The 15,612-nt window shown below is 45.2% G+C and overlaps 1 protein-coding gene across 1 annotated transcript in view; it reads right to left on the reverse strand.

The window, feature by feature from the left end:
- BMPR1A (bone morphogenetic protein receptor type 1A) overlaps positions 1 to 15,612 on the reverse strand; it is a 184,591-nt gene that overhangs the window by 38,514 nt on the left and 130,465 nt on the right. Inside the window, exons 7-8 of the mRNA XM_074958762.1 lie at positions 12,764 to 12,863; positions 10,148 to 10,292 (exon numbers count right to left, since the gene is read on the reverse strand). Of these exons, the coding sequence (XP_074814863.1) occupies positions 10,148 to 10,292; positions 12,764 to 12,863 (245 nt within the window). The remainder of the gene's footprint in view (positions 1 to 10,147; positions 10,293 to 12,763; positions 12,864 to 15,612) is intronic.

The raw sequence follows: 15,612 nt of genomic DNA on the forward strand, positions 1-15,612 counted from the left end.
GGTATCCATAGGCGCCTGGCTCTGGCACCCTCTGGAGTGGCCCGCGTATGCCGCGGTATAAGGGGCACCGCCGACTCCCCACTCCCTCAATTCCTTCTTGCCGAAACTCCGACAGAGGGGAAGGAGGGCGGGTCCTGAAAAGGACATAAGCAACATAGCTCGAAGAACACCAGCTACGAAAACAGGTAACTCTCTTTTCTTCTTCGAGAGCTTGCTCATGTCCATTCCATTGTAGGTGACTCCCAAGCAGTACCACTGGTGGCAGGTAGGAATTCATGGACGTGTCGATTGCAACACAGTTCTGCCAAATCCAGCATCATCTCTGGTTTGCTAGGTGATGGCATAATGCATCATGAACGTGTGTACCGAAGACCACATCGTGGCCCTGCAGATGTCCTGGATGGGGACATATGTCAGGAAGGCAGGCAAAGATGCCTGAGCCCTAGTCAAGTGAGCCTTCAGTATCGGTGGAAGCACAGCCTGTGCTAACTCATAAGTATAGATGCAGGTGGTGATTCAAGTCGAAATCCTCTGAGAGGACACCGGAAAGGCCTTCATCCTGTCAGCTACTGCGATAAAGAGCTGGGTTGACCTGCATAAGGGCTTCGTGCGCTCCAGGTAGAATGCCAGGGCACGCCTGACATCCAGAGTGTGCAGCCACCTCTCCTCATTGGTTGTGTGAGGCTTTTGACAGAACACCAGGAGGAAATTATCCTGGTTCACATGGAAGTGCGACACCACCTTTGGCAGGAAGACCGGATGGGGCCGCAGCTGGACCTGGACCATGTCCTTGTAGAATACAGTGTACCAGGGCTCCAAAGTGAGGGCTTTAATTTTGGAGACACGTCTTGCCGAGGTAATAGCTACAAGGAATGCAATCTTCCATGACAAGTGGGAAAGGGAACAAGAATCCACTGGCTCAAAGGGTGGACCCATGAGCCTGGAGAGGACCAGATTGAGGTCTCACTGGGGAACCGGATCCCGGATCGGCAGAAAGAATCTTCTAAGGCCTTCCAAGAACTTGATCGACATCTCATGCGAGAACACCGATCTACCCTGGATGCAAGGCTGATACGGCAGCCAGGTGCACCTTTATAGAAGAGAAGGTGAGCCCTTGGTGCTTTAAGTGAAGCCGGTAATCCAGGATGACTGGGCCAGGGAGATATTCCGTTCTGATGCTCAGCAGGAGAAATGCTTCCGCTTTGCCAGGTAAGTTGCTCTGGTGGAGGGCTTTCTGCTTCTCCAAGAGAACCTGCTGTACCTGACTAGAGCAGGCTTGTTCCTCTAGATTGAGCCACGCAGCATTCAGCAGAATGGTAACAGTACCCCAGCGATCAACGCCTCATGCTTTGAGAGCAATGCAGCTCTGTGGACTGGGAGCGAGAGGATCGACATCTTGGCTCAGGAGATCATCGAAGTACCCGTGGGAATCTGTAGAGGCAAATTAGAGACCAGTGACAGAACTCCGGGGACCGGCATCTTGACTCTCCAGAGTGGTGCCGCAAGTTTGAAGATTGATTCGGCTGCTCCGGGGACTGGCGACGCACCTCCACAGGTCTGCGCCAGACAGCTGGAGATCAGTGCCAGGATCCCAGGGAACGCTGCCTAGAGTCCAGGGAACGATGCTGGGAACTCTGACAGGTAAGCTGACCCATACCCGGGAGTTGGCAGCGCTGCTTAGGTGAGGGCTGGCGGGGCACCCCCTGCATCGGGGAGCGGTGCCGCACCGATGGGGAACTGCTGGAGAGGTCCCAGAGTGGGTTTACCCCTTGAATGGGGCAACCTCGCTAACAGACGTGAGCAGCATCAGCAGGGACAATATGTCCTTAGTGGCCTGAAAGGCCTCGGTGTGGACGGCACCGCCAGGTGCTGAGTGCCTCTACCACTTCCGGGGTGGCGGGTGGGTCTCGAAGGGGGCTCAACAGCCCAAGAGATGCTGGAGACTGGCCACTGTCTGAAAGGGAGGAGCTGCTTCCATCAGGTCTTTGCTCTCCCCCAGCTCTCTCCTTCCCTTTATGGGATATAGGAGAATGCCCTCTCCCGGCCTTTCTTTGCTTTTTAGCCAGTACTGGGGATGGGGATTAGTGCTGGTCGGAGGCCGGTGCCGGCTGTGCACTCCACACAGATGCTGTGGTGCTTGGAGCGGAGTCCAATATAGCTGGCTCCGAAGTGGGTGCGAGAGCTGACTCCATAAGGAGTGCTCTAAGTCAAATGCCCCACTCCTTTTTGGTTGTGGCTTGAAACTTTTACAAATGTGGCACTTGTCGCTCACATGTCTCTCCCCCAAACACTTCAGACAGCTTTGATGGGGATAACTGACTGGCTTAAGTTTTTTGCAGCAGTCACAAGGCTTGAAACCCGGGGATCGGGGCATGCCCCATCCCTAGGCTAAGTCCCATAGGGGACTATTTCTAACTTATGCACTAAGGGAACTAATAAACTATACAAACTTCCTAAGAACTATATACAAGAGATTCACAACTAGGCACAGTTGAGAAGGAAAGTTTCCTGAGGCAAGTAGATGTTCCAGCACCGTCACTGGTGGTAAGAAGGAACTGCGGGAGGGGAAGCCAGCGGCGCCCCTTATACCAGCGCATACGTGCGCCGCTCCAGAGGGCGCCAGAGCCGGTCCTCTATGGATACCACTGGGGGAAAATGTTCCGGCACCAGTGCATGTGGTGAGCACACACACCAACAATGGAATGGACATGAGCTCAAAGAAGAACTAACGGTCTTGGATGGTTTAGATACAACAAATCCTGCAACTTTGCAGGGGGTTAGACTGGATGACCCTTGTGGTCCCTTCTTAGCCTATAATTCTATTGGGGTGGTCAAACTTACTGACCTTCAGAGCCACACACGACAACCTTCAGAAGTTCACGAGTCGGGGTGCGCCTGCCAGGGCTTCAGGGGGAGGTGGGTTGGTGGGGCTCTGGGTTTCAGCCCGACAGGGGGAGGGGGTCTCAGGGCTTCAGCCATGTGGGAGGCACCTGCCGGGGCTTCAGCCCCATTCCTGCTAAAGCCCCAAGTCCTGGTAGGCATGTGCCGAGGGGCTGAAGCCCAAAGAAACCCTTCCCTGCTGGGAAGAAGCCCCAAGCCCCACCAACCCGCAGCAGGGCAAAAGCCCCAAGCTTCCCCCCTCCCCACCAGTCTTGTAGGCGGAAAATGGGAGGAGTGGGGAGGGGGCTTTGCAAGTCATACTTTAACTGTAAAAAAGCCAAATGGGGCTCATGAGCTGCGGTTTGGCCATTCCTGACTTCTATGACAGTGACCCATGTTTTTTCGCATAAGGAGAACTGGTGCTCCTGCTGGAGAGATGGGTTGCTGAATGAAGCCCTTTGAAAGATTTTCCTGGCTATACCTGTGTCGTGCCTCGAGCTCTGGTTCAGAAATGGTGTATATGCAACTGTAGGACACCTCTACCCTGAGTTGTAGGTCTATTGGACACTCATAGTCCGCATTGCGGGGCTGTGAATCTGTGTTTTTCCTTTCAAACACATCCAGGTAGTCTTAGTATTTGTCGGGGGTCTGGTCTAGATCTGCCCCCTTCTGGTTAGCCCCCGCTGCCCGGGGTCTCACTTCCAAGAATCTTATCTGGTGCTGGGGCCCAGGGCTTGGGTATCCCGGGGCCTGGTGAATTTGATGGAGGCAAGCTTTCTGGCAATATTTGGAGGAGAAGCTTATGTTCCTCCACCACTGGGAAATACAAGGGTCATGTTGCCCCAACAAAAGAATGCCAAGAATTACTGAAAAGAATGGAGAGTGGATCACATCTAAACATATTATTTTCCAGTGTTACTCCACTAATGCCTGTAAGGGGACGGTCTTTTGGATCACTGGTCCTGATGACAGAAGCAGCCCATAAATCATCTCCACCAGGTCTGGGGTAGATTTTGGCTGGAAAGGCATCTGGAGTGTTTGGGGCGCCTTAAGATCTATAAAGTTGGCAGCAGCCCCAAAGTGTCAGTTGCAGGGGAATGCATCTCACCAATCCCAAGCTCCCCAGTTACAGTGGCAACTGGAAATGCAGGGAGATGTCATGGTTCCTGGGTCAGTTTCTACTCAAGGTTTTCAGGGTGATTCCAGAGCACAGAGCTCTGGTGATGCTGAGGCTGTATCCCCCTACTAGGCCTGGGCTGGTCCATTTCCCAAGCAGGACAGTAGGCAAGGGTGTGGCCTGGCACCCCACAGTAAAAACAGACATTAACATTCTTTCTCCTCTGGGGTCATGAATCAGTGACCCAGGTCAACCTGCATGAGTTCAGGACTCGGTTCTATAGGCTTTTGCACACCAGACAGACGTGGGGGCATCAGGCAGCCCCTTCTTTCCTCCTTCCGCTTGCACAGCCGAGAGCAGATGCACAAGGCAAGGTCAATAAAGGCCTCTAGGCGGGTGGGGTTTTTAAAATGGGCTAGATCTTCTTTTACCACTTCACTGAGTCCTCACTGGAACTGGTATAAACCGGACTGCCTCATTCCACTCAACATCAGCAGAAAGCCATTGGAAGTAAGTGGTGTAGGTGATGGCCAGCTCTTGCCTTTGACAAACCTTCCGGGGGGCAGTATCTGCAGAGCAGACATGATATTGGTCATCAACAATGGTCAAGAAGGCTTGCACGAAGGCATCCCAGTTGGAGAGCACTGGTCTGTTCTGCTCCAACTGGGGGAAGCCCAATCAAACACTTTGCCAATGAGAAGGCTGACTAGTCTGTGGGATTAGTTTGGAGGTAGAGCAGGAAGAACAGCTAAGTATAGTTGCTTGCTAGCTGCTTGCATAACTTCTGTGCTTTAGCAGCAAGCTGCTTCACCTGGGCTTAGTGACTGTGCCAACTGCTCATGCAAGGTCTGTGTCTTGGTTATAAACTACGTAGTTTGGGTCTGTAGTGTGAGATTCTCTACTTCCAGACAGGTGACTTGGCCCTGCAGGTCCCGGATCCTCAGGGAACCTCTGGTCAGAGGGTGGCCCACCCCATTCACCTTTCGAGGGGTTGGATGCAGTATGGAGGGCAAAAAGGGTCTAAAAACAGTCAGGGCCATGGGTGGCCTGTGCGCACAGGTCAGTTACCAAGCTGCAGTCAGGAGACGAATAGTGGAGTTGGGGCTGAGCCGGGCTGGGATGCCAGAAGTCATAGCCAGGCATTGAGTTGTAGACAGGAGGCAAATAATAGAGTTGGGATTAAGCTAGGGTCAGGAGCCAGAGTCTGGGGTTCACAGCAAGGCAAGATCTGAGTGGAAACAATGAGGAAACAATGCATGGTTACTCAGACAGCTCCCTGTGATTGCTTTCTGGTATATATACCAACACTGGCCAACCAGTGGACTTTTGGGGCAGCCACTCAGGACCCACTGGACAGTACTTCCTGCAGTGTCTAGCTTCACAGGATTCCCCAGCAGAAACCCGGCCTGAGTTTCCAGTGGCAATGTTGAAATGTTGATGACCTGGAACCCCCAGATGCCAGGTTCTAGTCTTGTAGGTTCTGGAAAGTTGGAGGGGCAACAGGTAAAGTCTATCAGGCAGTGTCACATTCACGGACTCCTGCTGTGATCTGCCTCTGATCAGCCAGTGATCCAGGCAGGGAGAGACATGAAAGCCTTACATTCTCAGGTGGGACAGGGCTGTGGAGAGCCCGAGCAACTTTATCTTGTACAGGTAATGATATAGTCCCACTTTGAACTTTGAGTACTTCCTGCAGGCTGGGTGGATAGATATATGGAGGTACACACCTTGCAATTTGAAAGCCACAAACCATGCCTGAGCCTGAAGAAATGGAACAACAGAGGCAAGAGATACCATCCTGAATCTGAGGTGGTGTGTGTAGCTGTTCAGTCTCTTCAGATTTAAAATCGGATGAAGACCCTTCTTCCTTGGGATAATGAAATATCATGGCTAGAATCCCCTTTCCCTGTACTCTTGAGGATCCTCTATGGGTCTTAGGCATATCTACACTACTAGCTAAATCGGCATTGCTGCGATCGATGCAGCAGCGTAGGTTTAGTGTGTCTGGTGAGGACATGCTAAATCAGTGGGAGAGCGCTCTCCCATCCATTTGTGTACTCAATCTCCCCGAGAAACAAAAAGGAAGTTGGTGGGAGAGCATCTCCCGTCAACACAGTGCAGTGTAGACACTGTGGTGAATGGATCTAGCTACGTAACTGAAGTAGTGTAACCTAGATCAATTTACCATGGTAGTATAGACCAGCCCTTCAATGAAGGAACGAGGCCATTTCTCTTTGTAATAGGCTTTTGTATGAAGGATCCCTGGAGAGGGACAGGGAAGGAGAGTGGGTGGGCAGAAAGTGTGAAAATAAATGGCCTAGCCAAGGGCTACTACATCCAAGATGAAGACTGTCTCTTGATCTGTTCCTATGTGGCTCCTGACATTCCCATCAAATCTACTGTTTGGATGATGGGACAGACCGTGTGACAGGGGAGGCAGATGACTGGAGTCTCCTTGAGTACCACAATCATTTCCATGATAGGTACTCTGGCTGTCTGCCCTGAGAATATGGGCGAGCCTACTGTGCTGAGTAGGCCCCCTGAATCCTTCAAGGAGCACAGTGCTTCCTGAGTTCTTTTGTTGAAGAGTTTCATACCACTGAAAGAGAGGTCTTGTATGTTGTCCTCAACTTCCCCATGGCAGATGCTAACAGCCTCATGATTACAGCCATGGTCATCAACCTTAAGGAGGGATCCAAGGCTGCCTTTAGGGCTGTCCTGGTAAACATCTGGCCTTCTTTGAGATCTATATACGCTCCAGAGTCCTGCAGTACTTTCACCAGGAAGGGAACCAACCCTTTCCCAAGTCAGGAAATCGTATCTGGTGAGAGTCCGGTAGTTTGCCACATGGAGTTACACTAAAGTGGATGAGTAGGCTTTGTACCTGAATATCCTTGTTCTTGGGTGTGGCTTTTGTTCATTTGATTTTTCCTGAACTACTGCAACTAGCAATGATCCTGGGTTTTGATGGGAGTAAAAGTATTTGAATTTTTAGAGGCACCTGATAGTCCCACAGTTCACCTGTTCTGACATGGACTGGATGGTAGCCAGGGTTTGCCAGAGACCCTTGGCTGGCTATCGCATGCCCTCATTTATGGGGAGAACAATTCTTGCCAGACCTGATGTGGTCAAAATGTCAAAGAGTTGACAGGATTTCTCTTGTATGACTGTCATTTTGATATCCAGGGTCTCCACCAAAGGAGCTCGCAGATGCTGAAAAGCTTTAAAGTCATCAACTGTCGAGGCAGGAGCTGGTATGACTGCCTCATCAGGTGAGGATGACTACTCTTTGGGAAGAGATTGAGGGTTCTGATATTGTACAGCTCCTGGGTAAGGTTCTAGTACCTGTGGTCTGGGCAGTGATGAATCCAATTCCTCCTCTTCCTAAACCTACTGGGGAGGGGGGAGGAAGAAGAAGATATTCTGAGAAGGTGGTCCCAATAGGGCCAGTAAGGCTAAGGTGGCATGGGATAAGGGTACTGGCCAATTCATAGCTGGTTAGCCCAACGCCACCCATGTCTCTTTTGTGGTGTTGTGCCCAGCAAGATGGATCTCTGGGAGCAGCTCTAGGTTTACTCTCAGGAAGTAGAGAAGAGGCATTGCTGCTCAACATGAAGGAGAAATCTGGGAATGGAGAAGAAGAGAAATACTCTTCAAATGGGAGTGCCATGGGGTAATGTCTCAGCGCTGGTGCCATGTTGGCACTAATGATGTCCCCAGAGAGGATCCTGACTGCTCTGTAAGGACAGGTCTTAGTCCTGAAATCGAAGCAGGTGCCAGTTTACTCTGTGCTACTCCCTTAGCAGAGGACTTAGATATTGTCCATGGAGGACTGATGTCTCATCACATCTCCCTGAGCAATACTTCTCAGTGTTTGATCTCCACTTGGCCCTGCCTTTTGGTCATGCTCTTGTGTTGGTGAGCTGTTGTGAGGTAATGGTGCCAAGCATGTTGCTACAAGTGCCAAAACAGTTGTTGGTTCTGGTATAGCAGCAGCTGGTGCCAAAGGTTTCAACAGGTGTCCATTTTCATGGGTTTTTTCTTTTGCTGCTGGCTTCCTTGGACGGCTCCCACTGAAGACGTCTTCTTTGGAGAAGAATGTCTTGTCTGGATCTGAGGTGATGCTCATTAATTGCTTGAGTAGGTGTAGTTTCAGCCATGTGTTCTTCTACTTTTGAGTCCTTGAGAAGGACAGGCACACTAAATACTAATCAGTGATGGGACTCTCCTTGAGACAGGAAAGGCAGCTGTTAAGCTCATCAACCAAGGCAATGAGTCGATTGCAGGTTGGGCAGGATTTAAACCCTGTGAGTTTAGAGTTTGTCATGGCGGTTGGCATGAGGCGTCTTGCCGCACTGTACAGGAGAGGATATAGGTTTGTTCTTTTTGTTTTGTTTTTAGGAACATTCAAATTATAAAAGAAATGAAGATGAGAGTGAAGATAGACTTCTTCATACAAATAGACAAGATGATTAGTTTGAAGATCACCAAAAAAAAAAGCGGGTTGACAGGGTTCTGTCTTGCTGCAATGGGTGGTAAGAGGGAACTGATGGAGGGCTGCAGCAACTCTGCCCTCTATACCCTTGCAGGGAACATGAGGCGGCACAGGGTGCATGTGCAGCCTAGATGGACATGGCTATTAAAAAAAATCATCTAACCTCACAAGCACGGGGCACGTGCAAACCTAAATGGACACATACTCACAGAAAGAGAAGATCTATGAAGTAAGCTGCTTTAAGTGCATGGAGACTTTTAAAAAAACCTGAGGGCAATTCTAGAGTTGGATCCTAAAACAAATGAGGAGCTACTGGGATTTGTGAATGGGGTGATGTTATGTGTTTTTGTATATGGGAGAAAACAGGCAGGAGCTTTCTGCTGGAAAGCTGGGATATCTGCAATATAGAGTGGGTAAAAAGCAAAGACCAAGGTCTTCAGAGATGAAGTTGAGTGAAATGGTCACTGTAGTGATGACTAGGGCCCTACCAAATTCACGAACATGAAAAACTTGTCATGGATCGTGAAATTTGATCTTTTGTGTGCTTTTACCCTATATTATACAGATTTCACAGGTGAGACCAGCATTTCTCAAATTGGGGGTCCTGACCCAAAAGTAAGTTTCAGGGGGCGGTTGCAAGGTTATTTTAGGGGGCCGGGGCCACTTTATTGCCACGCCTACTTCTGCACTACCTTCAGAGCTGGGCGGCCAGAGAGCCGTGGCTGCTGGCCGGGCGACCAGCTCTGAAGGCAGTGCCCCACCAGCAGCAGTGCAGAAGTAAGGGTGGCAATATCATATCATGCCAGCCTTACTTCTGCACTGCTGCTGGCGGCACGTCTGCCTTCAGAGCTGGGGTCCTGGCCAGAAGCTGTCGCTTTTCAGGTCCCCAGGTCTGAGGGCAGCGCTGCCACCAGCAGCAGCATAGAAGGAAGGGTAGCAGTACCGCAACACCCCCAACAATAACCTTGCAACCTCATCCCCAACTCCTTTTTGTGTCAGGACCCCTGCAATTACAACACCATGAAATTTCAGATTTAAGTAGCTGAAATTATTAAATTTATAATTTTTTAATTCCTATGACCGTGAAATTGACCAAAATGGACCATGAATTTGGTAGGTGATGACACATGGATTTACAAAGAGGTATCACAAGAAAGATACATCAGAGTCACTGATAAAACAAAGGTTACAGGCATCACAGAAAAATGGGAGGATGGAGGACTGGTATATTGAATTAGTCAAAGATGTAAGTTTTGAATGATTAATTTATAAACCACAAACTTAACAGAGTACAATGTAGTTGTGGGCATTTCTTTGAGTGCATTAGTGATACAAATGTCAATCTTATCTATGCAAGACAACTTGTTTAAAACATTAAAAATAGTTTCCTAGCTGTATATTCTTCACTACTGCACACAAGAATGAAAAAGTGAAATGGACTCTGATTTATTTTCTTTATCTTCGTCATGTATTATAATTATAATAGGTAATTGTACAGGGGGTTTTAAATGTATATTTGTATGTGTGTTTCTTAATTGTAAGAATGTGTGAATGTGGATTTTTAATATACTTCAAGAATAAAAATATGCTGAAATGTAGTTTTACCATTCTGGCATTCAGGAGAGCAGTAAAGAAAATCTAAGACTTTGGCTTACCAACAAAGGTAGTCCTGATCCACTGCCAGAACTCTGTGACTGGTCAATAAGATCCTTTAATGACTCCCCAGCTGGAATAAATGCTTCATCTTGCTCCAGATCACGATTATAACAACGTCTCTTTGCTACCCATCTACAGTAATGTCTGCAAAAGAAAAACAACTACACGTTAATACTTTTAAATATAACGTTACAGTTTATTAAACATCTTGACCGATAAAAAGAAAAAAGATAAATGCATGTTTTTAAAAACAAGCAATATTTATTACATGGTCATGTCATTTTTAGATGACAGATTGAAGAATATTTAAATTGTGTACAAAAGACACTTGAGACTCATGTAGACATACTGATTTACAATTTATCAAGTGGTCATATAACATTTTCAAGCCAACATTTCCATCTGGGCTATATTAACTTCAGTTAGAGCAAATTAGGACTTTCTATCAATATTTGCAGTATTTTTGCCAATACAATTACAGAATACAAGTGAACTCAGTTCATCTGCGTAATGGTTGAGATCTCTTTTGGTCAGTGATGTCGGAGCTGAGAGCTGCAAATGACTGTTTTGTAGTAACTGTTTAAAAATACCTATCACTTTTCTCCTATTTTTCTTTTTTTCTTTACAACAAAACAAATATAATAAAAATTGCAAACAGGAAAGCAGAGATTTATTTTATATGCAATTATAATGAAGCCATGAGTTTTTATATTAAACTGCTCTGCTATGTCAATGCCTTCAATTATGACAACTTGGCTAATGAACTAAACTCCAGCTGGCACACAATAAATATTGTTCCTGGAAGCACGCACATTGAATATGAGGATTACAGTCTGTTCTTGTTCTGTTCTATTCTGCTCTTTGCTGCTTCCACTCCTAGAACTCATAATTGAAAGAAAAGTGTCCTAAGTACTTAAGATTTTGTCTATTTCGCTAACTTCCAAATAGGCAAAACAACAGAGAAACTGAGTGAAGCAACTTGCAACCCAGACTCCATTAGGTCCTATTACCACAGTATTATTAAAATCCCTAATTTATCCACAAGAGAATTTCTAGGCCAACAGCACAGAGGAAACACTATAAGCTCTAATTTTTATTCAGGTTCCAAGATCACATCCATCATTGTGGTGCTAGAGCACATCCTGAGCAACTTCTCTAGAGAAAAACAGGGAGGGTGAAATCTACTTTAACTTTACAAAGCTGTTTGTACATGAATTTTTAGAGTTAAGATTACTGCCCCACAACCAGGCTTTCCACTCCTTACATGCTCTCAGAACATCGGGCTTCAAAATCCAAAATAACCGTCAGAAAAACAGAAAATGCTCAGTTAAGATCTCCCCACACATTCCTCCCCTCCCCCACAATCCTTCAAAATGTTTGTGTTCTGGGGGGAAAAAACTGGGAAATGCACAGTCAAAATGCAGCTTCACACACATAATGCACCCAGCCAACTTAACTTTCCTTTTGTACTGCTGGTACGAGCACTGCACCATCCAATACATGCATCAACAGATCTTATGTATTGCCGTCAAATATCATACATACAACTTCACAAATCATATTCCATCATGCTACACTATTTGCCAAAGAGCAGCAGAAAAACCTACCCCACATAATTTTGAGCACTGAGTGGTGCAGGACTCCTAACTGAGCCCTGCTTCTTTCAATATACACATTTATAGGTCATATTTTGCATGGAATTTTGTAGAAAGAATATAATTTGATAAGTTTGTGAAGTCCTGTGGGACTCCAGATGACAAAGAATACCATAAATATAAGACATGTTTTCTTCTGGTTGTGGCTGTTCTATGAAAACTTAGTCATTTTACCATCACTCGTACCTACTCTTTACTCTCAATAAGATTTCATACTCCCATCCAGGTTTCATTTTGACAGAAACCTAATACCAAATATCCATGAAAATATTAACAAAACCTTCCTGCACCAGCTCAATGTATCATATGTGTGAGATATAAATACTTGAATGTTCCACTACATTATTGTTTTAAATGTATGGTTTAGAGTTAAAGAATATTAGGGTCAACCGTGCATCCCTGGGCAGTGTGAAAACAGAGAATAACAAGTGACAAAAATGCAGTACGTTTTGTGTTCAGTTCAGACTAAGCAGGACAAATATAGCTCCTATTTTTTAAAAAAAGCAGAAAAACTGTAGAAAGTTTTATTTCTGTGGCTTATTTGAAGCTTTAATATGTTCCTAGGACAGAATAATGCAGGAGATAAAACTCAGAAGTAGCACACAAATAAAAACAGCAGTGGCCGAATATCCAACTATGCAAAAGCGTTAACATATTCTTGTTTATGGAATTTTATAGTGCCAAAATCATACCTTGTTCTGAAAACCTGTACAGTTTTCACACACTGCTGGAATAAGACATGAAATTCTATGAAATTCCATACATGTTAATGTCCACATTTTTACCTAACACTATAAACTACTGTCCATAGAGATGTAAAGTTACATTTAACTAGTTTCCTCTTGGATCTATTTAAAAATCTCTCTCTCTCTCTAACTAAACACATCTCTAGAATAAGTCATTTTGTATATCATCATATAGGAAAAAAATACTAGTGCAGAAGGAAGTACTTCTCCTTACTTGTAACAAAAGCAGCTAAATAAGATGATCATAACAATGATGCAGACTGCCATAGAAATCAGCACTGCCATCCAACGAACGCTGCCATCAAAAAGTCCATCTGTTTAAAAAAATAAAACAGTTACAATACTTATTTCCTAAAAAGTTGCCAGTAATCAGATTCTAGTATAAATAAAATATTCTATTTATCAGTCACTTTCTCATAGATTATGTATTTTGTAACTGCCAATTTTGTAAACCTCTTCCCCATAAAATATTATTTTTCATTTGGAGCTACAGCTACACTCAGCAATATCAGGGATCCTTCCAAAAGGGGCATCAGGGGTAAAGAATTGCAAAGCATCAGATTTTATTCTCTGGAGCAACACTGACAATACTGAGGGTATGCCACACATTTTTTATACATACATATATAAAGTTCCTTGCTATCTTAATATTACCTACAATGCAGGTGGTAACTCACTCCAGTGCTCCTGAAGGCTTTCATTTCCAACAGATACCAAAAATATCATAGAATACCAGGGCTGGAAGGGACCTCAGGAGGTCATTTAGTCCAACCCCCTACTCAAAGCAGGACCAATCCCCAGTTTTTGCCCCAGATCCCAAAGGGCCCCCTCAAGGATAGAACTCACAACCCTGGGTTTAGCAGGCCAATGCTCAAACCACTGAGCTATCCCTCCCCCCTTATATATACTCCAGCTTAAAAAAACACTCATACCAACGCAAAACCTTACTGGTAACTTCACGTATTCTTCTCTCAACAACTTTGCACATCTGACTGTCCAACATCCCATGCAATGGGTAAATTACTCTTCCTTAGCACTGCTGAACTTGCTGTAAAGGATTTCATGTACTGTTAGAGTAGGCAAATTTCAGAGGAGACATGAGACTGAAGTACTTCTATCTATCTTCGTGGTTGTCGAGATAGAATTTGAAGTTCTTGTGGCACTTCTTATAAACAGTAGAAGATAATTCCAGAATCTCGCCAATATATCCAGTCTCTCCTGTGAGACTGGCTGACTCACAAAATTGACAATGGGATATAGAGACTTCCATCTCTAGGTTATTTATTTAAATCTAGTCCCGATTGATAGCTATCAAATGTTCCCACCTGATGGCTGTTGGGTGGTCTACATATCACAGCTTGGTAGTCTCAGAACAAGTCCTAGTAGTACCATGCCCATACCTCAAGAGCACCCATCACAATCCTTCAGGGCTATCTTATTAGAGAAGCCAATATTTAACTGAAATTTAACTACATTCACATCCGTATAGTTCAGTTTCCTTTCCCCTGACAGCATAGTGGGCAAAACTTCCAGTTGCTGTCTGTGAATAAACACAAGAACACAGTTTCCAGAAATGTCTAATCTGGTACCTTTCATAACTCTAAATTCACTAAAATAGAAAATGTAAACAGGATCTAATGTCTAAGGTGAAATGCGAGAGATCAGAAACTTTACAGATCATATGATCTTCATCGGACTCTAAGACTCACCTGTTTTCCTAAGCTATTTCAAATGAAAGTAAGGGAGTTAAATAAAGCTGGAGACAAGGGAAAGGTAGGAATGTGATATATTTTAAAGGACTGTGAGGTCCATTTACAATCATAGTCTTGTTGACTTTTTAATATATATAATTCCTGTTCTGTTCCTGTAGCACAGGCTGAGTGCTTTTATAAAGGTGGATACATAAACCAAAAATAACTGCTGTTCCATTTAGTAACACACTACTTCACTAGCTAGATTTTGTAGGTTCTCCCCTTTCTCCCTCAGGAGAGTGAAAATTCCAGGGGAAAAATGGGCCAGCAATGCTTCCTACAGAAGGGATTGGAGCACACTCCACTGTCACTGCAGGGCCCTATGTTCCACTTGAATCCCCATGCTACTGCTGATCATATGGCAGAAAAGACTGGAGCTGAGAGGATTTTTGGAAAGGAAGTTGTTTTTTGTCAAAATCTAAAAGTACAAAACAAAACAAAAACATAGCAGCCAGCTAAGGTACAGAGCTATCTGTGAAGTGGCAATGAGTTTGAGCCACAAATGAGGCTCCTTGTATAAAGGCACTATTATACAAAGTTTAGGATAGTTATTAAATATTTATATAAGTAAAAGTTGGGGTTCCAGAGGTGGATGAAAGCTGAGAGAACTAGGAGGTGAACACAGTTGCAAAGGCAGACAATCCAAAAACAAAGTGATTATGGAGTAAGAGACCTTTTGATGAATCCTGTCAATTTTGGCTTTAAAAAATTAGGAAGACCTAGGGCAGTAAGAGACTGAAAAGAGTTTGAGCAAAGGGTCTAAGATGGAAAGGAATTTCTGGCACTGAAGAAATGAATAAAGATACAATAGTTGTTAGGAGCAGAGCAGGAGAAAGAAAATTTACAGTAGAGAGAGTTGGATGTGGTCCTGAGACTTCTTTCAGAGATAGTCAGCACAGCAAAAGTAGCAGCGGAAGTTATGGAAAAAGCTAGGCTGCAGACTGATGACATGATAAAACAATGCACCAGGGAAGCAAAGTGTGGAACAAAAGGACAGTGACCACATAGTCAGAGTAAGGCATGCAGGTATGAGGAGGCAGCAGATGCTCTGAAAATTCTGGAATAGGTATGAATGAAAGAAAATGAGACATAGAAAAGAGGTAATGCAGAAGTTGCTAAAATTAAAATGATGATTACTGGGCAGAGGAACATCTGAAATGGAGAAGTTTGAAAGAAGAAAATGCAGTGTGAAGGTCAGGTCAAGGGGAAGATGGAGTTGGCAAGTGTAGGATTTAGCACAGACCTTCAGACCAAAGGAGGTAATGAGAAAAGAAACAGAGGCAAGGGCAATACTCCAGTCCTACACTTTCTC

This window comes from Natator depressus, chromosome 7, assembly GCF_965152275.1.
Source record: "Natator depressus isolate rNatDep1 chromosome 7, rNatDep2.hap1, whole genome shotgun sequence".
Classification (NCBI taxonomy): Eukaryota; Metazoa; Chordata; order Testudines; family Cheloniidae; genus Natator; species Natator depressus.